The following is a 23,980-nucleotide window of genomic DNA, read 5'->3' on the forward strand; positions in this document are numbered from 1 at the left end:
GGTTTCTGAAGTAGGGAGTGTAGCCAGGCCCCTATGTCGAGTGCCAACCTTCTAAGGCAGGTCATACCGTTGCTTCCATCTTCCAGGTACAGAAAACCAAGGCTCAGGAAGGTAAGGAACTCACCCAGAGGCCTGGCCAGAAAGTGGCTGGCTCCAGGCTCCTGCGTCATGGTCCCATGGCCAGCTCCAGGGGGTTTGAAGGTTGGGATAGGGGTGGGAGCTTTGACCTGGGGCGAGTCCAGGGACTGTCCTCTTGTGCCTTGGTTCCCACCATCTCGCTGCTCTCCAGCCCCACCTGAGAGAGCCCTGACATGAAGGAAAACTTGTTAACAGCGATCCAGGAACACTGACACGGGCTGGCCCCGCCTCCCTCTGCTGCAGTGTGATGACGGGCAGTTAGGGCGCTCCTGCAGGATCCCCAGGTGCTAGACTTAAAGACTGCCTTCAGCAGGAGGGGGAGCAGGTGGGAATACTTGCTTTTTGAAAAAGATCCGACATTGTTTCTGAGAATTGCTGGTCAGAGATAACACCCTTGAGTGGTCCCTTCAGAAGGGCGGGTGTGTTTTACTCCCAACACCCATCAGATAACTGGCAGCTTTGTGTGATCCATATTCTGATTAGCTTTATATTTGAATTCAAAGCTGTTTCTCCTGGCAGGAAGCAGTGCTTTGCTGTTGCTGCCAAAATCTATGGGGGCAGTGCCAGCTGGTTGGGGGTTTGGGTGGTGGTTTTTTCCAACACACAGAGACTGTCCTCCCAGTTGGCAGAGGTGCCTTCAGACTGTCTCTGCAATCCTGCTCCTTTGGACACACCCTCTGGAGAAGTCAGCCCCAGTGCACCTGGGCTGTGTGATGCAGGCGGCAGCCTGGGGAGAGAGGCAGGCACTGCGTGCCCTCAGGGCCCCCTCCGCCCCACAGCCACCCAGAGCTTCAGTGTGGGGGCCAGGTGGCCGTCAGCGGCCTCTGCCCAAGACTCACCAAATGTCCTTCAGCCTGGCAGCTGGCTTGCCACAGTGGGACGCGTGGTGAACCGGACCTACTCTGCCTCAGCCCGAGAGCCCGATGCTTTAGCTGGAAATGAGGCGAGTACAGTACTGCCGGCCACTCCCTCCACCTCAGTCGTTACTCCCGCGGGCTCTAACCCCTCCGCCAGCCCACGGCCAAACCACCCTCCAGCTCCTGTGTCTGAACTCCAACAGCAAACATCACCGGGCCTGCCAGGGAGTTAAACCCCATTTGAAAAGGTTAAGGAAAATAAACACAAATTAAAAATAAAAATTAAAAGCAAACAGTAAATCTCAAGTTAAATTTAAAGAAAGGTTGAAGGAAAAATGCATTTAACTACTTGTTCTTTCTTCCAGTTATTAGCCTCAAACAGAGCTGTGTAACAATCGCGCCCATGGCATGTGGGGCTGTCAGGATGGTAGGCGTGGCGAGGTTGAGGAGCCTTTTCTAGAGCTCCGCCACACGACCCGGAGCACCTCCAAAGATGAGGCGCCTGCACTGTTTGGTTGTCGAGGCACAGTGTGCTGGAGGGTTACCGCGATCTTGACCCAGTCGGTAGAAGGCTTCGTGAAGGAATGGCCTTTCAATTGAAGGACAGTACAAGCTGATTTAGACTGAGAGGGTGGTGGGGGCTTGCCCCCTCCCTGGCAATCTGGCTTAGCATCAGCACTGCCTGACCTGTTCAGGAGACAAGGCAGAGTTAATCCCAAAGGGGTCTGGGTTTGTAATAAGTCCTTCTGGTCAAAAAGGGAGGCAAATATGTGGGGATTTGTGATCAGGAAGCCCAGGACAACTGCATCAATGTGTCAGAGGCCAATCTGGGGTAAAGACTGGTCACTGCTGACTTAGGGGTCGTCAAAATCAGACAATGGAGAATGCCTTTTCCATGCCCTTTCAAATCCAAACTAAGCGAGCCATTTCTCTGCAAGTCAACTGACTAATATACTGTGTGATTCATCATTATATCCCTTACTCTTTAAAAGTTTCCCTTTCCCCCTTAAAAGTCATCCCAGAAACTCTAGCAAATGGGCCGTTAGGACGCACAGCCCACTGGTTACATCAGCTGGGCTGGCGAAGGAGCAGGGAGCACATGGGTCCTCGCCTTGTTGGACCAGTGATTCACCAGGAATAACTGCCCCTTGAGGAGAACCTGATCTCTGCTAGGCACTTCCCATATTTCTTTTCTAAGCCTCAGAACCCAGTGAGTGACTTCATTAAATCCTGTTTCCAAGATGAAGAAGGTGAAGCTCAGACAGGCCTAGTATCTTCTTTAAGATGCCACACAGCTGGTTGATGGTGTAGCCAGGATCTAAACCCAAACCCGCCGGGCTCTTCCTCTACCATATCAAGCTACCTCGTTACAAATCATGTGTTGTTACCACACAATAACAAGAGGACACTTTTATCACTCTCGCCTCCTGACAGTGTCAATCTGGGGCAGCAGTGAGCAGTCTAAAGAGCCTGTGTGGGCAGACAAGGGAGCAGAGCAAGTACACCAAAACAGATGCCCTGAAATCCGCACTGGAGGCACAAGAGCAGAACTAACATCGCAGAAATTTAATCTGTGGTGTGGAAGGACGGGGATGAGGAGCATTCCTAAACACAACAGAGAAGGATGGTGAGATTAAAACCATGAGGATGAGATTACAAAAATGGAAGGTAAAGAAGAGAAATCGAAATAAGATTTACGGGTACTCCTGAGGAAGGAAAAGGACAATGCAAACAATTGTTTAAAGATGTAATTGTAAAAAACTTATGTTCTTAAAAAAAGACCCATGCAATGCATCTGAAATGAAAGCATTTGCCACGTTCTTGACAAAAATGAAAGCAGAGAGGCCCCAAGGAGACACACCCAAGCACACCCTAGAAATCATCTTTGTATCTTTGTGCACCAAATGGCAGGAGTCCCAAGGTGTGTATGTGTGAGGCCCCAAGGGCCAGGACACGTGTGGACTCGAGTGCATGGAGAAGGCTGCATCTACAGAAAGGGGCCCCTGCAAAAATTGAGGCCATCGATTTTTCTTTTTTTAAACCTAAAAACAGATGTCATGCCACATTAGCACATGCCATTACTTTACACTAAAAGGATGGTTAATTCCAACGCATTAGCTTGGATAGGCAATTTTTGGTATAAATGCCCCCGAGATATTGTAAGTGACCTATCCATGCCCCATTTTCACTTTTTCTCCATTCTCTTGATCCTTTTTCTTCTTAACTGACCGTGTTTTTCCTCTTCTTGGCATAAGGTTTGAGCCTACTAACACTTCTTGACATTGCTTAGCATCGCTGGCGACACTGAGGGACACAGTAGCTCCCTTGTGGATCCTACTGCAGCAGGATAGAGCAGGGCACCGGAACCAGGGCCTTCCAGGTGACCTGACAGGGGACTGACCGGCATGTGAGGGTCTGGCAGTAGGGAGGTGGCAGCCGGAGAGTCAGGCATGACTCCAGGATCCTACTGAGGGAGCAGAGGGAGAGAAGAATGAGCACGGTCGGGGACTGGCATTTGCGCACGGTCCCCAAGAGGCAGGTGGGTTGGAGTGCCTGGGACTGGGCACCTGGACAGTTCCCAACACGAGGGGAACATCCCAGACCAAGAAAGCTTGGGCAGGCAGGTCAGGGAGCCGGGCTTGCTGAGGCCACGGGAGGGGATCAGGGCCAGGGTTTGGCCATCCCCGCCTCAGGCCATAGCTAGGGTCAGACACAGGAGACTGGGTCTAACAGGGCGACGAGGGTAATTCAGGCCTCCTCACCATCTAGCTGTAATCCATTTCTGAATTCCGCCAACCATTCTTCTTCCCCAAGAATTTCAGGTATTATCATAGCCATCATATCCTCAAACACTGGACAGTTTATTCCTCTATCAATAATCCTCAGGATAAAATCATAGAGAACTCAAATCTGCTCCCCTTTGTAAGAGTAGGTTAAATCAGTCGGGTCATTTCCTGTGTTCTAAATCTGCCTCCAGTGGGATGGCACCTAATACAGTTATATGTGGATATGACTGTACTTATTTCCTCCAAAATAATTTTGGGCAGAGGGTGATAATAAAGAGGGGACTCTCTCATGTATTCATAATTATTAGTATCTATAAGGGTACTTTTCTATTCATTGCAGAAACTTAAGATTTCAGAGCCAGATGAAAATAACAACAATCACCTACTTAAAACAGCTTTTTTTAATTAGAAGTGAAAACTGAGGATCAGAGAGGGAGAGGGACCTGTCCCAGATCACACAGCTAGTGAAGGAAGAGATGGAACAGAGCAGAAGTTTCTGCCTTCCAGCCCTGTGCTGTCTCTGCAATTCTATAATGTTGTGACTGTTGAATTACACTTAGAAATGAAAGCTGAGGGCCGGCCCCGTGGCGCAAGCGGTTAAGTGCGCGCGCTCCGCTGCGAAGGCCCGGGGTTCGCCGGTTCAGATCCTGGGCGCCCGCCGACGCACTGCTTGTCAGGCCATGCTGTGGCGGCGTCCCATATAAAGTAGAGGAAGATGGGCATGGATGTTAGCCCAGGGCCAGTCTTCCTCAGCAAAAAGAAGAGGAGGATTGGCAGATGTTAGCACAGGGCTGATCACCCTCACCAAAAAAAAAACAAAAAAAAAAAAGAAAGGAAAGCTGAGGCCGTTCTCTTAGACAATAGAAACCACATGGAACATGTCAAGAAACACTTAACGATCTATGTTTAAAAACTTTCTCATTAAAGCACACATACACACCCATTCACGCTCACATCTACACGCACACACCCTGCCCTCTTCTCTGGTTACATTTTACACTACCAGAGAGTGTTTTACACAACCAACAACCTCATGAATAAACTGCTACAACGTGTTTCCTTTAAAAGAATGCTGACACAGGGAGTTGGGCCTGAAGCACGAGTACATCTACACCTTCCCAGAAGAATCATCTCAGTGGTCAGAGCCCCCTCCTCGCTGCCCAGAGGGCGCCCCCTTATTGGGTGGCGGCTGGGGCGGGGATGCAGTGGGGCATCAGACTCCTGCCTGAGCAAGCTGCGTCCCAGAGCTGAACAGAGCCCGTGGGGGTTCCTCTCATCTCTCCTTTTTCCTTCATTATGAGGGGACAGGCTGTACAGCAACAACTGGTAGATGATGCACGTGAGGTTCCGTAATTACATAAACTTCTGTATTAGTTCCCCAGCGCTGCCATAACAAACGACCGTAAACTCAGTGGCTTAAGACAACAGGAATGTATTCTCTGCTATTCTGGAGGCCAGAAGTCTGAAATCCGGGAGTCAGCAGGGCGTGTTCCCTTCTGAGGCTCTGTGGAGTCTGCTCCGTACCGCGCTCCCGGCCTCTGGTGGCCGCCAGCACTCCCACCTCTGCACCTCTCATCCCACGGCCTTTGTCCCTCTACGTGCGTCCGTCTCCAGATCTCTCTCTCCTTACAGGGATGCCAGTCCGTGGATTTAAGGCCCACTCTATTCCAGTACGACCTCATCCTAATGACATTGGCAAAGACCCTATTCCCAGATAAGGTCACATTCACAGGTACGGGGGTTAGGACTTCAACATATCATTTTGTGGACACAATTGAACCCATAACAAGTAGTATCCAAACAGCCTAAGAAACAGCCCCTCAGGTGCGCACACACTTCACCCTTCTCGGTGCGCTCTTGGGGAGAGCACAGCAGCAGGGCAGTGCCGTCCCGCTTCTCCAGGACGAGGAGACGTGCTCGGAGATGTCTGCTCACTCTCCTACAGGCCATAGCACTTTTGTACAAGGCAAGCCTCTCATCCTGCATTTTAAAACTCCTCATTCAATTCACACTTCCATCTCTGTCTTTTTATGTCTCTTACATCATGGCTCCAACAGGCTCAGTAAGTGAGGTGTGTTTGGAGAGTCGTCTCAGCCGCCAGCTCCCCAAAGCCCACATGGAATCTCACATACACAGGACTCGGAGACCGTCTGAGGTGATGCAAAGAGGGAGTGTGGAGGTCATGACACAGTTCACATGAGCTACTGGTTTCTGAAGTACACCTTAATTCCTAAAAGGTTTCCATTTCTTCTTTGTGCATTTTATCCTATATACACCACTAAGGTTGTAGGCTTCATATCAGGAAGTTGCTGAAACTGGGCATCTTCTCCCTTAACTTGTGGAGCGCCGAGGACTCGGGTAATTTCTCTTAACATTAAGCTCCAGCGTCTGTGTCTGTGCAGCAGAGCGATTCCTTAGCACTCCATGGATATTCAGCTGACCAGTACTGGCTCTGCTGCAGGCTGATTCTGCACACTCACATTTCAGCAGTGTTTGTCCCGAGGAAAGCAGCCGGAGGTTGCAGGGTGATGTGACGGGAGCTGTCACTCAAAGAGCTCCAGGTAGTCGGGCGGCTGGTCCTGCTGACCACAGGGGTAGAGAAGGAGCTCTCTCCCCAGGGAAGTTATGGGCTCATCCTGTGAATTGGAAGGCACAAGTCAGGCTGGGAAGACTGTTGAGACAGTATAAATAATAATGTCCTGCCCTTCCCACCTCCTTGGAGTATGTAACTGCCTGCCTACTTTGATACACACAAAGCTTTATTGGTTTATGACCATCTTAAAAGAGATTTTTCTCACTCACAAACTGCCATGTTCTCTCTTTCCCTCCCAGGCTCTAGTTCTAAGTGAAGAGTGTTCTCAGATGTGATCACTGTGTGCACAGATTTTTCAGCATCTTCTATATTCTCTGCCCCAGTGGGGTCCCCCTGAGTATTTGAGGAAGAACTAGGTTCAACGATATAGTAAATGCAAATAAGAATCCTGATTATCAGGAGGAATTATCAAAGCCTACTCCCCCATTACTTGTCTCGGTCTTTTTTCCTGTCATTGCCGTTCACTGTCAGAGTGGCTGTAGGACAATGCACAGAGCAAATGCAGTGTGCACATCGGGTCACCTTATGGTACTCCACCAGCTCCGCCAGGGAGCCGTGCTGCAGCTGGTCCACACCCAGGAAGCTGTAGGAGTCCGTGGAGGCGTCTATGAGGAAATGCTTACAGCCGTCCTCACACCGATAGGACAGGGCGTAGCCCTTGATCCTCTCACTGACTCGGATCAGAAAACTGCCTGGCACACACGGGCTCAGGAGTTCATTTGCTCTCTTCAGTGTGAGAATTCCTGAGGGAAAGAAAAGCAGGTATTTCAGCCAAATCATTTCCAAAACTCTCTTCTGTTAAATATAGCTGTGTGGATCAAGTTCAGTAAAGAATAAGAGCAACTCTAAGTCCATTTTGGGCTTCTTAGGAATACAGTATAATATCACTCATCTTCTGGTGTTTGATAACTGGGCAAGGGTAGGTTACATAAGCAAATGGACAGTATAAACGAGAGCTTAAATGTTTAACCTTCAGAATACATTTCCACTTATACACCCAGTTATAACAACACAGCTGTCAGATGGCTTCTGAGTCTGGAGAAACTTGACAGTCATCCCAGGAGTGTTTGATCCGGAAGGGACTCCAAGATGCTCTCCTCAGTTTACTGATGAGGACTCCACGGCCTGGGGAATGATCCCGCTTGGTCTTGAATGGTGGTTCTCAACCAGTACAACGTCTGGAAATGTCTGAGGGACATTTTGGGTTGTCATGGGCCAGGGGTGCTACTGGCATCTAGCGAGTGGAGACCAGGGATGCTGCTAAACATCCTACAGTGCACAGGACAGCCTCATACTACAAAGAGTTCTCCAACCCCAACATGTCCATAGTGCTGAAGCTGAGAATCCTTGTCTAGGAGTCAGCAAGTTAGTGACAGAACCAGGATGGACCCAGGTCTACAAAGTGCCCTCTGCTGTAGCCACTCATAAATGATGCTTCATTGGCATTTAAAGGAATAAAAGTATATGTGTACATATGTGTATATATATGTGTATGCTTATATATTTATGTCTTCATGTTTGTCTTCATATATATTCAAAAGAATGAAACTTCAGATATATATATGAAATTTTATATATATACATACATATGTATATAGTTAGATGCCTCATGAGTTCACACTAATTCAGACCAGCCTTTTCTCTAGGTAGTCCAAACTCATGAGGTTCGACTCATATTCCAGATTTCCCTTCTTATTTCTATTGTAATTCTGCAGATGAGTCAATAATGTTCTAAAACATATACAAACACATCTTGGAAATAATGTTCTAAAACATATACAAACACATCTTGGAAAGACGGTGAAGTCACTGAATTATCTAGCAAGGTCTGATCTGGGAGGGAGGGGCGGCCTTCTCCTAGTGTTCTTTTCCAAAACTCTTGCCTTCTCCCTTCTCCTGTTCCACCATGAGCTCAGTATCTTCTTATTAGGAAAAAACAACCTCCTGGTGAAAAGGGAGTGGATTATCATAGCCCTTTAGTCTTGGTGTTAGTAAAGTTAATTGAGAATTTAACCCTAATTATCCAGAGTAAAACATAAAGTAAAGCCATTTCTATTTTCTTGTTTGTAAGGAGACTTTGATAAAGGGAGGATTAAAAAAATCATCTATTCTCCTCTGGCCAACACCAACCAACAAACCCTTCTCCTGCCTTCTCTCCACGCACCATTCAGGAGGCCCAGGGCCTCACCTCAAAGTCGCAGTGCCTCAGGCTCCACCCCTGTGAGACGCTGGGTAAGAACCGGGGGTGAGGAAAGGCCTGCAGTCCCCCATGCACAGGTGGGAAATGTCCCTGACACGCAGGAAGAATCCTGGGCTCTCTTCTGGGGCCTCAGGCTCTCCTGTATTAACGCCCGGCAGGGTCACTGATGCCTGTGCGTTATCTCTGTCCCACCCAGTTGCCTTCCCACCCTTTCCCTGATGAAACGATGCCCCCGGAAACTGCAGGCACCACTGCTCCTGAGCCAGCCTCTTGGGTCGGCTGCTGCACTGCCCACTTCAGGTACTCAAATGATGCCCTTATAAGCTCTAACAGAGACGGACTGCTGCTTCCGTCTGCTTGTTTCACCTTTCTGAACACACCTGGTCCCACTGATGAATTACAGATGACAACCAGGTACCCAGCCTACAGGGACTGCACATGCCCACCATCTGAAGACTCTGTACCTGACTGTCTATGATGCCAGGGATATTTCTCACTGACACTGAGAACCCCCTCCGAGCTGGGGCGCTGGGAAACCACGAGTGTAGGGGAAGCAGCATTCTGGAAAAAGGTCTCTCTCAGACTTACTGACAGGCTAACTCTGAAATTCCAAGTTACTTCCACAAATGGGGCACATGTTATAAATTTTGACATCTGGATGTTATCCAGATGGATTTGGATTCCTAAAGTGAAAGCTGTTTTGGAAAATTATAACCAAACCTAGGTTAAGCTCAAATTCCTCCTGAAGTCAGGTCATGCATAGCTGTAAATCAAACTGCCTGAGAGCTTCTCAGTCGGTTATTATTACCCATCACACACAGATCTTGGCACCCTCTAATCTCTGGAGACACCAGACACAATGAAATGGTTTTGTGGCAAATCCCAGGTCATCACAGAGACTGCCTGAACACAACGGTACTAACAGCACACTGAGGGGTGAGTGCTGTGGAGCCCAGGCTTTGTTCTTCGTGCTTTACAGCAGATGATCGCTCCCGAAGAGACGCTCTCCTGGAGCATCTGACAACACAGGTTGATGTACAATTTGTCATGATCCCATCACGGGCCAGGGGTGCATCCAGGGAGGCCTGGCGGTGATCATGGCCAAGTGAGCTTTGTCTGCCCATGAAGGGAGTTCTTGAACACAAAGCCAAAATCCAGTGTCAGATATTAATCACTGTGTACTCGCGCAACCTCCTTACAGTATTTATCATCCCCTGTTTGCCTGTGCACAACTCTAAGAATTCTGAAGCAGTGGCCTCTGGCCCCTCTAAAGGCCATGACACCTGCAGGCCGCCTCCCTCTGGCCAGCTCTCTTCACACATATTTCAAGAACCAAACCTAACGGAGGTCACAGGAGGATTTCTGTGAAATCTAGTGTAAAGGATAAATAAAAAGCTTTCTTTTGGGGCCGGCCCCGTGGCACAGCACTTACGTTTGTGTGTTTGGCTTCGGCGGCCCAGGGTTCACGGGTTCAGATCCTGGGCGTGGACCTACTCACTGCTTATCAAGCCATGCTGAGGCGGCATCCCACATAGAAGAGCTACAATTCTACAACTATGATACACAACTATGTACTGGGGCTTTGGGGAGGAAAAAGAGGAAGATTGGCAACAGATGTTAGCGCAAGGCCACTCTTCCTCAAAAAAAAAAAAAAAGCAATGCTTCCTTCTAAAAAAAAAAGCTTTCTTTTACTTCATCAGTTTCTTAAATGAACCAGGTCTTCACCCAGCAACAGTGTGTCTCTGTTAGAGCTGAATCCGGGCAGGCTGTGGCAGGACCACAGCAGTGCAGAAGACAGCCAATGTCACTCCACGAGGTCTTCCTGAACAGCTCGTGGCTCTGAAGAGCCTGGGGCAGAGCTGGGCTACAGCTCCTAGAGCCTGAACAGCCAGCCTGGAGGTTCAGAACAGCTGGAGTTGAGAGGGCACAGAGAAGAATGCCCTACTTCTCTCTGCAGGACTCCCAGGTACCCTCTACAACAGTACTATTCAACAGAATTCTCTGTGATGATGGACACGTCGGTGCTGGCCACGTGGCAGCCACTAACCGTGGTGGCTACCGAGCACCTGAAATGTGGCTGGTGTGACTGAGGGACTCGACTTTTAATTTTATTTAATTTTGATGTAAAGGGCCACATTTGGCTAGTGGTTACCATACTGGACAGCACAGCTCTAAACACCTCTGGAGTGTAGGTTTAGAGCTCCAAGACAGCCCAGAAGATCTACTTTTTTTGCACAAGAGAGGGTAAGCAGACACTAAGAGACCTAGAATAACTCAGAAACCCTAGCAGGGCCCTGGTTAGACAAAGAAGGATGGAGGTCAATGGGATTTCCTTCTCCACAGCTTCCTTCTGGAAATGCCTACTCATTCTCCAAGATTCAGCTCACTTAGCATGGAGCTTTCTGATTTCTCTCTGAGCAGTTCATCTCAGGTTCCTCTAGGCCTGCTGAGCACCTGGTTCCCACCTCCATCTGAGCGCTCACCTGGTCTATCCGAGGTCTCACCTGGCTCCCACCTCCATCTGAGCGCTCACCTGGTCTATCCGAGGTCTCACCTGGCTCCCACCTCCATCTGAGCGCTCACCTGGTCTATCCGAGGTCTCACCTGGCTCCCACCTCCATCTGAGCGCTCACCTGGTCTATCCGAGGTCTCACCTGGCTCCCACCTCCATCTGAGCGCTCACCTGGTCTATCCGAGGTCTCACCTGGCTCCCACCTCCATCTGAGCGCTCACCTGGTCTATCTGAGGTCTCACCTGGCTCCCACCTCCATCTTGGCATGCACCACTCACTGCTCTGTCAGAGTGCTCACAGCACGTTCTCCTGTCTCTCCCTGCCCCACCTCCTTGTGGGCTCCCAGAGGACAACTACCGCATCTTATTTATTCTCACCCCCTCAGCACCTGCCACTTAGGAGACACCCAGAAAAGGTCTAACAAATAATTTTGTCTTAAAATCAAGTCAGAAACTTCCTTCTCCAGGACACTTGTACGCAGCCACCGCCTGTAGTCTGAGACTTGTTATCATAGGGACAAAGGATGCACCTCATGTTTCTCTGAAGCACCACCAGGCCTCACTTTGTTTATAGGTGTACATCTGTATGACCTACTTCCAGTATCTAGAAAATATGTGTTTAAAAACCAAATGAAAGATAACCAAATAATAATAGCACTTAGAATTCTTAATGTCTGTCTAACACTCCCCAACGTGTGCGTTACCTCATTTAATCCTCCAAGTGGCCTGACAAAGAGGTGCTGTTACTACCCTCAAATAGCAGACCAGAAAACCTGCGTCACAGACAGCGCACAACGTGCCCAGGGTCGCTCAGGCAGCCAGGAGCAGCACTGAGCTTCAACCCAGGTGGTCTGACCCCAGGCTTCCAGTCACTCCACCAGGACACCTGCCCCTGTGCCAGCACATCACACTGCTCAACAGGCTTCCACTTACCAATTCATTTAATCCTCAAACAACCCTAAAATAAGCAGAACTGATATTATCATTGCCATTTTACAGATGGGAAAACTGAGGTAGAAAATGTATATGCCCAGGGTTATAGGATTAGTTAGTGATGGTTTCAGCTCTCTTGTCTCCCACTCTAGTGTTTTGTTTTTTTTTTTCCTAGTGTTTTGTTTTGTAACCCACAGGGCTCATGAAATTTTTCTGGAATTGGCTGAAAATAAAATACGAGCACTTACTGTCCAGAGAGCTGTTCATTTCTCACCTGGGCAGCTTAAAGAACATGGATTATCAGTGATTATCTAGTGCAGTCACGGGGGTGGAGGCACCCATGACCTCTGCGCCTCCCCTAAGCTCAGGGTCCGTGCTGCTGAGGACCGAGGAGCTCCCGCGCACGTCAGGCTCCGGGTCCCTGGCCGCCCCTCAGAGCTGCTGGAGAGCCGCGGGGCCGCCCTTCAGAAGCCCTGCCAGGCAGCTTACTCCTTTGTCATCGGTCCTCTATTCTCTGCCCAGAATACAGTGGGGGGCCGAGGGGCACTGAGACAATGTTCATGAATGAACATATCTCTGCTGTTAGGGTGACCTCCAAGTCCCACCCTGCAACCAGCCTGGAGAAGGGGGTGAATAAAAGAAAAACGGACTGTTAGAAGGCCTCATGTCCAGGTAGGCACCCCAACAGACTCAAGGTGTACACGTCACCGACTGGGAGTCTTAACCTTGGAGGAGAGCGCCATTGCCCCACGTTAGCTCCCTTCTAGTGTGTGCTTTCTTTAATCCCTTCAGTATTTGAAGGAAGCATTTTTAGAGAGGCTCTGGGATCTGCCCTGGGTCCTCTGCATGGGAGCAGATGCACTGTGATGCCGAGCTCTCACCCTTGAGGTCTCAGGTACCTCAGGGATAAGGAAAAATGGCCAGAGTTCTTAAAATATTATTCATAATGTTTCATTAATAATTCAAGGATTAGAATTACATCATTTGTTCTCGTTTCATTACCTTAATGGCTAACACTTATCAACTAGGGCTCATTATGTCCCACGCAGGGTTCTAAGTACTTGACGCACATTAACTCACTGAGTCTTCAGAACAGCCCTGCGTGGCAGGTAATATCATTATCTGTATTATACAGCCGAGAGACAGAAGCACAGAAGTCAAGTGACTTACAGAAGGCCACCCAGCTGGGTAGTGGGGGACTAGGATTTGAACCCAGGTAGTGTAGCCCCAGAGATGTGCTCCTAACCACCACACCCTACTGCCTCCTTCCCCTGGCATAAAGAAACTGTGTCCAACATCCTCAGCTGTGGCAGTAGAAACCCAGTAAACAAAGCATGGATTTAAAAATGCTTCTCTCAAAAGTAGAATCTCCCCTTCCATAAAAAGCCAGAAGTAGAACACCCAAATCAGAGTCGCTCTCCTTTGCCCCCCGCCCCCCCCCACTCCACCTCTCCCTGGCCTCTGAGGTCCCTCTGGGTCCCTCCAAGAATACAGTGGGAAACTCCGAGACCGGAGCCCTGGGCATCTGCAATGGGAAGCGTGGGGCTCCCAGCGCAGCAGGCTGTGGCGCCCTGTGGCTGGCGCGTCAAAGGGAGGGCTCAAATGCATCATCTGAAAAACTCAAGTTAGAGAGGGCTTTGAGCTTCATGGACTATTCTCAACATTCCAGCCACGTGTTGCTTAATGACAGGGATATGTTCTGAGAAATGCGTTGTTAGGCGATACCGTCATTGTGCAAATATCATCGAGTGTCCTTATACAAACCTAGATAGTAGAGCCTACCACACACCTAGGCTACATGGTACTAATCTTACGGGACCATTGTCATGTATGCGGTCCATTGTTGACTGAAACGTCGTTATGCGGCCCAGGACTGCAGTGGAAAAACACACCAACATTTTTGCAGCAGTTTTGCTGCACTGGGTAATTGATGAGAAAAGTCCGAGTCTATCAGAAAAAAACCACCCATGCATAGTATTTGCCCCAGAAAAGCTAGCTCTTCTCCAATCTGAATAATATGTGTAGCTTTAGCCTCTCCATGCTTCATCTTCAGTTACGTCAGAAGTCTGAACTAAGACTAGGAGGTCACATGGGAGAATTACGGAGATTAATTTGAACAAAGTGCTTTGATGCCATTAATGTAGACGCAGCCTTCCTGCTAAAATGTAGGTGGATTCCCAGGGCTTGCCCTGCTGGTCCCTCTTGAGGGCAGGACAGCGATGGCCAGGGAAGGGACTTCCAGTTGCCCTTTCCTGCCGCACACAAGCAGTAACGTCTTCTCGCTGCCGGCCACAGCCTATCCCACTCCATGAAGCGTATGAATCACACGTGTAAATTAGGCAGATGCATACATTCGTGTGACTTGAAGAAGTCACACAAATCAGTAATTTGTGCTTAGTAAAGACAGAAGCTTGAAAATCTCTTTGTGAGAGGCTGGCAGAATTTTGATGGCCCCACAATTAAGAAATCTCCACTTCTCAGCAAAACAATTGGACAGATTATCACTTATGGGTGCCAATTCCCAGGTTCATTAAAATTTTAGCCTGAAAGAAATCTTGGGCGGCCTCTGTGAGACCTTCTTAATGCAATCTCTCCAGTTACATATGCTCAGTCTTGAAGAGTGTGGGATGGCACCCTGCGGGGAGGAGAGGGACACAGGACTCCACCTGGACAGACGTCTCCAGGGAACTCAAGTTCCAGGGAGTAACGGCCTCCACAGAAATGGAGAGGATCTACCCTCCATGGAGAATGAAAATTTGGAAGGATGTGTCAAAAACGGAAGCAATCAAAACAGCTGCAGTATGAACTATGTTGGCATCCCACAGATGTTCAAGGGATTTGCTTCTTACGTAGCTTAAAATATAAAGTATGGGGATGTCTTGACATGAGTACAGCCATGTTTGGCCGCTCCATTGACCTACAGCCACCAGCACAAAAAGAAATATAAAAGCTGCTTTCTGCGTGGTGGGAACTGGCCCTTCTCCCATGGAGATAGTTGCAATGTGTAAAAGTTTCAAGGCCTTTCCGGTGCCGCAGCCTGGGGCAGACTGGCCATCTGAGCTGGGCTGGGACGATAAGCAAGGTAAACAATGCACGTACACAACTACTGGGCTGGGACGACAGCTGGCGGGGGTGCTCAGTGCACGTACGCCACTGATAACCATTTGTGCATGGAAACACTGGATGCTTGCTCTGTAAACTCTGTAACTGCTTATATAAACTGCTGGAGACTGACACCCGGTGAGAGATCCACCTGTGGAAGGGACTCCTTGCCCAGGACGTGTGATCCTTGCCCAGCCGTGTCGGTTGACAGGACTCTCCCGGAAGTGGGGCGTGGATGTTGTGAGTAATTGATTTACTGTGAAGTAACTGATTTGATGTGTTCTCTTTTCGGTCAACCTGGTGTTTCTCTTTCCGGTTGATTTGTGTCATTTCCCTTCAGTCGATCTGGTGTTTCCCTTTCCGATCGATCTGATGTTTTTCCCTCTTATTATATGACCTATTCGGATCTGCTGCTATCTCAGCCGATGTGGATGTTTTCTCTTTCCAGTCGAGCTGGTGTTTTTTCCTTCTTATTATTTGATCTATTCGGATCTGTTTGCGGACTATCGCCTTTACTATCCTCTGTATGATAAAATATACCTTCAGTCCATTTGTTTGGAGTGGAAAGTTTCTTTTACATCTCCGATCGAATCCCCGAACCTCTCATAACAGGGGACTAAAGCATTTGGAGGGTGGGTTCAATCACATGCCATGACAGCACAAGACATCCACAAGGAACAAATCAGAATGGAAATATTTCATCAACAGTCTAATTATATCCTATTTGAATAAAAACATGCTCATTACATTTCAGAGGAATAATGATCAACTAGTGATGCATAAAGCAAATATGTGAATTCTCTAATGACAACAGAAGCAATTAGAAAATTCCTCAATCAGAAATTTGTTTATACGTTTATTTCTTTTTCCCACCTTCCCACTCCCAGTCCCTGCTGATTTCTAAGCTCCTGACACTGTTGTAGATTTAACAGGAATAGGAAAATGCTGATGGACAGAAGGAAGAAATGAGTTGTGGGTTTCTGGACAGACCTTCAAACTGCAATTTTATTTATTCTTTGGCCCTTTTCTCCAAGAAGGGAAAAACAATATGTGAGAGGGGCAGGCCAAGTGGCATAGTGGTTAAGTTCACGCACTCCGCTTCGGTGGCTCACGGTTCGCAGGTTTGGATCCTGGGTGCGGACCCACACACCACTTATCAAGCTGTGCTGTGGCAGACGTCCCAAACATAGAGTAGAGGAAGACCGTCACGGACATTAGCCCAGGGCCAATCTTCATCAGCACAAAGAGGGGGGTTGGCAACAGACGTTAGCTCAGGGCTAATCTTCCTCACCAAAAAAAAAAACAAAAAAAAAAAACCATGTGAGTTACATACTTTGGAGACTCATAATCAGGAGCCAGAATAAGTAAAATGATTTTGCTTAGCAGGACGCTAAACTTAGCCAGGAGGACTCTCCAACACTTACCACCAACTTTGCAAACATTCTAGACCATAAGGTCTGTCTTAAAGACTGCTGAAATATGGCGACTAGATGCAAGAAAAAAACGAATAAAAGGAATGTGTTCCAGGGTGAAGGTAGTCCTGAACCAAGAAACGGAGTTCAGGAGAACAGGATGAGAGGAGATAAAGGGTGACAAAGAGAAGAAAACAAAACCAAACAGACTCAATCAGTGACGGTTTTCAGAAGACTATACATCTAGAAAACAGGAGACGTTACTTGAGCAATTCCAGGGCCCACTGTCATCTCACTGCGCCATCCCTCCCAGCCCCACACTCAACTGTAACGGAAAATGTCCTGCCAAACTCTTCAAACAGCGTTATTCCCTGTTTGGAGGGCTGTTGTCCTTTTGTCCTTCCAAATCACTGCTGCCTTCTGGGGTGACCTCGTGGGTTCTGGGCTTTTTAAGGATGAGCCCTAAATAAATACATGTAGAAATAGCACAGGACAGTTTTTGCCATAATTAAGACCTATCTTATTGAAGCGCTGCTTCTTCCTTGTATGTGATGCTGTTACTCAAGACAGTATTTGGTGGCAGGGTTAGGATTATAAGGAAGAGAAAGGCAGAGAGAACAGGAAGGGTGAACTCACTCCTAGGCTGTTTTGGTTCCGGTGAGCCACAGTAACAGAACACGATGTGCCAGGCACCGTCCTAAGCACTTTACATACGTTAGCTGATTTAGCGTAAAAACACGACTCTACGGTGTAGATATTATTACCCCCATCTCACAGAGGAGAAAAGCCAACTCAAACCCAGGTGATCTGGTCCTGGAGTCTTGTGCTAAGCCTGCACACCACTTTCCATGCCAGGAGCTAAGAAAACTCCGCCCTGCTTTCAGGAATTAAATTTTTAAAAAATCAGCTTGAGATATAATTTCCATACAATAAAATTCACCAGTTTTAAGTGTGCAATTTGATCAGTATAATGTATCTAGTTGAGTAGCCATTACCACAATCACAATATAGATTGCATTTCTATTACCCCAAACCCTTGTGGCTTTGGGGCATTTTATTAAAGATTTGAATGTTAAATACCTGCTTCTTGGAATTCTACTGGGGAGTGAGCAGAACAATGTTCAAACAAAAACGTGCTTTTTCCTTATTCTCATAGGTGGGGATGGGGCAAAAGTTATGCTGAGTGGAGTCTCCCTGACACTTCTACTTCACACTGACTGAGATTTAGTGGGCTCCATTGATTGGAAAAACAAATCTCTGTGGTATTAGTGTTCACTGATTTAAATTCCACAAGTTAAATTAAAAGCATGATGTGGTGTTCCCACTTCTGTCAGTGGTCAGATACGCTATGGCTTTGAAGTTAAGTAGATCTGGGTCTGAATATCGACTCTGCCACTAGTGGGAGAAGCCTGGAAAAGAACTGAACGTCTTAGTGCTCGGTTCTTGTTCTAGAAAGTGGGAATAAAAGTTACCACTTCAAAGTGCTCAATACAAAGCCTGGCGTGTATTAGGCCCTCAAAAAATTAAGGCTCAACAGAATCTTCTGATAAACAATTAGAATTAATAAGAGAGTTCAGCAGTGTTACTGGATTCAAGATCAATACATGAAAACATAATTTCTCTAGACCAATAACAACCAATTATGTAATTTTTAAAAATCCCTTTCAAAATAGAAGCAAAAAATTTATAAGTACATAGGACTAAATCTAGTTTGCTTTTTTTTTTTAAAAGGTGCACGTCCTGTATGGGGAATTTATTTAATGATTTAAAAAGAAATATAAGGAGAGAATTGCCATGTTCATGGATGGAAAGATACAATAACATAAAGATGGCAATTATCTCTCCAAATTAATCTACAAATTCAATGCAATTCCATTCAAAATCCCAAAAAGGTTTTTGAAACTTGACATGTTGCCCCTAGAAGCCATGTGAGCATATAAAGGGGCCAAGAAGAGTTAAGACAATTTCAAAGAAGTTTAAGAGAAGGGAGAACTTGCCCTACTAGATATAAAGACTTATTCTAAACATATAGGAATGCATATTGTATACAAAAATAAACTACAGGTGGACTGTGTATCATACAGCAAGCAAAAACCATAAAGGAAAAATAGCTAAACTCAACCTCATTGAAATGAAAAACTTCTATGCCTTGAAATGTGCCAAAAAGCTAAAAGACAAATCACAGACTAGGAGAAGATATATGCAACCCATAAAATTGACAAAGCACTAGTATCCAGAATATATAAAATCTATGAATCATTATTAAAAACTCAATACACTGGGAAAATGGTCAAAAGATGACAAGAAATTATAGAAGACACCCACCTTGCCAGGAACCATGAAAGGCTCAACCTCACTGCAAATCAGACCACATGAAAATAAGGCAATTCCACCGTGGACCCATAAGAGTCATGGGAAAGAAATAAGGAAGGGACAAGTGTGGTGTGTGCAGGACAGAAGGGAGACGAGCGGCGGGGAACAGTGAACGAGACCAGGAACGTGGTCTGAAACGGGTCTGGAGCAACAGGCAGGGGCAGGTCAAAGAGGCTCTTGTGGGCCCCAGGAAGGAGTCTGGGTTTCACTCTCACTGCAGTTTGATTATGTTGAGGACAGGGGACAGCAGAGGAAAGACTGAGACCAGTTAGGAGGCTGATCCAGGAGGCCAGGTGAGAGACTGACATAAATGACGCTGGTTCTTCACATGATGATGAAGTCCAGAACTTTTTCCCATTGAAGGGTCTCAGCAAGAAACGGTGCTCTATGACATACACTGCAGTATTTTCCACTGTCCTCCTATATTTAAACTGTGAGTATAAAATTTCCACATTAACTAACATTAATTATATTTTCAGAATATTAAAAAATCAGAAAAATACCAACTACAAAATTCCTTCACAAGGCCCTCTGCCAAAACTGTTGGGGCTTCCACGTATTCTTCCTGATTCTGTGGCTGCACAGTATAGTAGGCTGGGCTACAAATTTGCAGGGAGTTCCTTCCCAGGGGTCAGGGGGAAAAGTGTCCTGGGAAGGAGCCAATGCACATGACCTGGAATCAGGTCTCTGTTCTCCAACCCACTAGGAATACAGGAAGCAGCCAAGAAATGGCCAGCAAGTCTCTTATCATTCCATCTGGGTTCTAACACAAAGTCATCCAAGTGAAAGCTAGCAATGTGCTTTGGCTCTAAGGAAAACTAACAAAAAGTGAAAAAGAACTTGAGAATCTTTTCAGTGGGTTCTCCCACAGTCCCACATAGCAGTGGGACCAAATGTCCAGTGAAAGTTGAGACCCATGGTCTCTGAAAAAACCTTTAAATTCTGGCCGAGAGAGGGGTAGATGTGGGGAAACTGTGCATATCTAGATTTGCTTCAGATCATCAGAAGAGGCTCAGGAAGCAGAGTTCAGCACTTCATCGCAGGGTCTCTCCTGCACTCGGGACTTTCTGTCAACTTCCTATATCAGGGAGTTCAGAGGGAACATCCTATTTCACTGATTATAGAACCGGCATCCACAGAGCACGCACCCACAGCAGCATATTTCAAAGCTGTGCATTATTTTGCCTCATCAAGACCTGAGTGGGAAAGGAGACCTGAGACAAATATCTGGGGTCTCCGCTCTCGTCTGCCGGCGCACTGAACGCTGGTGCTCCCAGGGTTTTGTCCTTGGTCTCCTGCTCTCATCATTCTTCCCAACTCACTCCCGGGAAATTTCGTCCCCTCCCACACTGTCACTTACGTGCTGATGGCCCCAATCTGTTATCTCGACACTGCCCCAGTAATCCGATTGCCAAATGGATATTTTCACGACTCCTCCAGGGACATTTCAAACTCATCATATCCTAAATAAACTCACTGTCTCCCTTCTTCTCTCCTCCCCTTCTCTAAATCTCCGCACCTTCCCATGTTCCTTCTCTCAACTGATAGCATGCCACCTTCCACCCGGCCCACAAGCCAGAGATCCACAGTCTTCACTTCCCTTGTCCTCTCCTGCCCACTCCCATCCTTATCGAAAGCTAATTCAGAGCAAAGGGTGAAAGTATGAACTTCTGTGGGGTGAAAGATTAGGTGACCAAAAGAGGAACTTAAGAAGGGGAATTTATGGAGTGTATGACAATGAAAGGAAGGTGGTAAATACATAAAGAGGAACTACCATCCCATTATTTCAAAACAGGGTTCCTGATAAATAAACAATTATATTTCAAAAAGATAAGGTGCAACCCATCTTCTCTTTATCATAGAAACGTGAAATTTTGTCTTCTTAAAGCTGAAGATAATATTTATATTAACTAAATGGCTGGGTAGTTATTTATTATTACATTATTATATTGTATCATATTGTATTATTTATTTTGCTTATGACCATGATAAATATTTGTATAAATGAAAATAAAAAATCAATAATGATGCAATTAATATGTTATTATATGTAAAAGTCAAAAGTCTTATTTTTTAACCAAAGCTCCAACTAGATTTTTAGTGCAACTATGTCTTCCTAGCTTTTAGCAACTGTTTCAAATAGAACTGTCAAGGTACCAGCATTTTTAATAACATTAATCAACATTTTCAATTTCTTACTTCCTGCTGTTAAAATAAAAACTACCATCCTTGTAACCAGAGAGGACAGCATCTTCTGCCCAGTGACACAGAAACTACGAACTGGCCGATTTCCTCACTGCTTATCTTAAAAATGAAATAAAAGCAGGCAATAGGAGACAGTGGGGATAGCCACGACTGCCGTGTAATCGCCCCGTGTTCTTTCTATTCGTCTTTTGAGACTTGTCACTCTTTCTCCCCATGTCTTCAGAGCAGAATGGAAAGGAAGGAGGCTTCAGACAGGCGTGCTCTGTGAGAGAACTTCATTTTTGTTTTAAGGTACTTTTACTGTACACGGAGCCAATTAGTCCAATTCGACCGCAGACCCCGTGGAAGCCAGCGGAGGCAAGAAGCCACCTCCTTTTCTTGAAGTCCCAGAAACTGAGAGGTCAGTGAAATGTGAGCTGTGTCAACAGAGCGCTTGAATTAATCAAGTTTCTAGGGTCAAACAAAGAAATGGTTTATTAGCTAACATCTGCTCAGGCTCCAACAAACCTGCCTTGCAAGCTTAATCACGTACCAGAAACAAGGATCAAAACCACAGAATTTTTAAGTTAAAGATCACGAAGTTCAACTCCTTCATTTAATAGATGAGGAAAATGAGGCTCAGATAAATTGATTTACTACAGAGAAAGATGATTTGCTCAAGGTCGCTCAACTAGTTAATGGAGAACTGACCTTTCGACTAAGCTAAACTGATGCCCGGCCCACCACCCCCAGTGGCTGTCTCTGACTCTCCCTCGGTGGGTCGTGGATGCACGGCGTTGCCATTTGATGGAAGTCACAATCAAGTCCCCTAGTGTAGGTGAACAGGAGGTGCTGCTTTCCCCACCCACCCACTGGGGTTTCATTTGTGGTGATAACTAATCCATGGTACACGCAGTGACCATGATGCTGACTGCTTTCGAAATGTCATGGGAATGCAGCTCACTGAGAAACCTTTGAAAAACTACTTTGTGAAAATAACTTCAAAGATTCTTCTTGGGCAGCACAAATAAAAGTAAGCCTTTATTCTTTCTGCCTTCCTGGTGGATTAGCACGGCTTCAGCCACCGTCAGATGAGGTTCCATTGAGGACATCTCTGTACTCACCATGGAACCAGGGAGCTATGGTGTCTGCGGTTTTCTGGTAGCCTGCTCGCAGTGGGAGCTGCTCTTCTCTAAACCATCGGATGATGTCCTCCAGGGCAGAGCCGGATGCTGTCCTCATCACTCCTTGGTTTCTATTAGTTATAAAGCAGGTCACCAAGTTAGATTTAATTAATTTGAAAATAATGCCTTCCAAAATCTTACATATAGACAGAGAGTGAGAGAGAGAGAGAATTATATACATTTGCAGATCTAACCGCATGGGCTGAGCTAATGGGAGGTTGTGCCCACATGCTGCCATCATACAACTCCTCAAGGGCAGAAAGGAGGAAGGAAGGAATATAAATCTGTCACTTGTCCTTCCGTCCTACAGGGCTAGTCATGGGTATGAGCTACTGCTGTGTTAACACCGAGATTTAAATTCATTTTTAATATGAATTAGATGCTCCATTAACTCCCAATTAAAATTTGAGAAAATAAGCATTAAAAAGTGAAATGCACCCCAGCACTATTTTCCTAGAAAGCATGCACTTGTAAACAAAAGAAATCAAGTGCAATAAAATTAACTTCTTTCCTAACATTTTCATTATTTGATTTTCTCTTCTTTCTGTTTCTACTAACCTCCCTGATTTGCTTTCTTCTCTCCCACACTTTGAAGAGGTTTACTTCTGCTAAAAGACAGTCTCAGAAACATAAAGTAAAAGAAAGAAGAGTGTTTGAAGATTGGTAAGAAAAAGACAGGCAGCAGAACTGTTTGGAAATGAATTCAGTAGCACAACCTAAGCTCTGGGATGTCAGTTTCCATTACAAAAAGTAACATTCAATGTAATAAATGTATTTCCAAGTCCCACACCACAGCCCACTAATTTTGAGCAGAATTCAATGTGAAAACAACAAGGAGTTTGGATGAGCTACTGGAATGTCGTGTTGTTTAAATTAACTTATGGCTCCTTATGCTTACTATGGCAACATAGGCTACCACGAGTTACATGTGACATATATGTCAGATGTACATATATACATGTACATGTGCATATACATACATACATAGCATTTTGGAGAAAACAGCTTAGACTACTTGACTTTCCTGGGGAGCAGACAATACACATGTGTGAGATCACGTGATAAGTTCTCTTACTAGTTTTCAAAGGAGGTTTTTTCCCCTTGGGGATTCTTTGGACATCAAGCAAAATCTCCAAGGACAGAGAGTCTCTGCGTTTTTCCAGGCTGGCTCCTAGCTGACCTTAGTCATCACTGTTTAAAATCCCAGCCCTAAAACCATCCAGTCTGGCTGCCTCATAAGAAGCACTTCATGTGAGTGTCTTAAGTTGGCAAAAATGAGCTAATGGAGCACAGCTTAACAAGAATCGCCCTTATTAGAGGCCACCTTCACTGCTGTCAGTCACATACACTGCGCCTAAAAATACGCAGGCGAGAACCTTTTACAGCTCGTAGTTCCACCCTCGGAAGAGCCTGGAGACCAGGAGCGGCTATGTCAGCAGCCCTGCCGGGATCTGTGGCCAGCATGCGGGCAGACGAGCTGGGGCCCTGCAGAGGCCCTGTGTGGGAACTCACACCTTTGTGACCCGGTCAGAAAACTGAGGGGACACTCGTTTCCTGATCACCTTTCTTGTTTTGTTGTCCATAAGAAAAAAATCATTCCCCGCACTGTCACTTTGTAGAACACGGTCATTTAGTGTGGGTCTCCAGTCCCAAAATGGACCTTTTCAGCTGAGTAAGTAGAAATAATTACAGCAGACGAAAAAGTCC

The 23,980-nt window shown here is 46.4% G+C and overlaps 1 protein-coding gene across 1 annotated transcript in view; it reads right to left on the bottom strand.

Annotated features, from left to right (window-relative positions):
* Window positions 1-1,293: 1,293 nt before the first annotated feature.
* The window catches only part of SH2D4A (SH2 domain containing 4A), a 69,301-nt gene continuing 46,614 nt past the window's right edge, over window positions 1,294-23,980 (bottom strand). The window contains exons 7-9 of the mRNA XM_087418633.1: window positions 22,214-22,344; window positions 6,897-7,117; window positions 1,294-6,417 (exon numbers count right to left, since the gene is read on the bottom strand). Of these exons, the coding sequence (XP_087274759.1) occupies window positions 6,325-6,417; window positions 6,897-7,117; window positions 22,214-22,344 (445 nt within the window). The 3' untranslated portion in view covers window positions 1,294-6,324. The remainder of the gene's footprint in view (window positions 6,418-6,896; window positions 7,118-22,213; window positions 22,345-23,980) is intronic.

This window comes from Ceratotherium simum, chromosome 28, assembly GCF_057802395.1.
Source record: "Ceratotherium simum simum isolate JZ-2026a chromosome 28, ASM5780239v1, whole genome shotgun sequence".
NCBI classification, from domain to species: domain Eukaryota; kingdom Metazoa; phylum Chordata; class Mammalia; order Perissodactyla; family Rhinocerotidae; genus Ceratotherium; species Ceratotherium simum.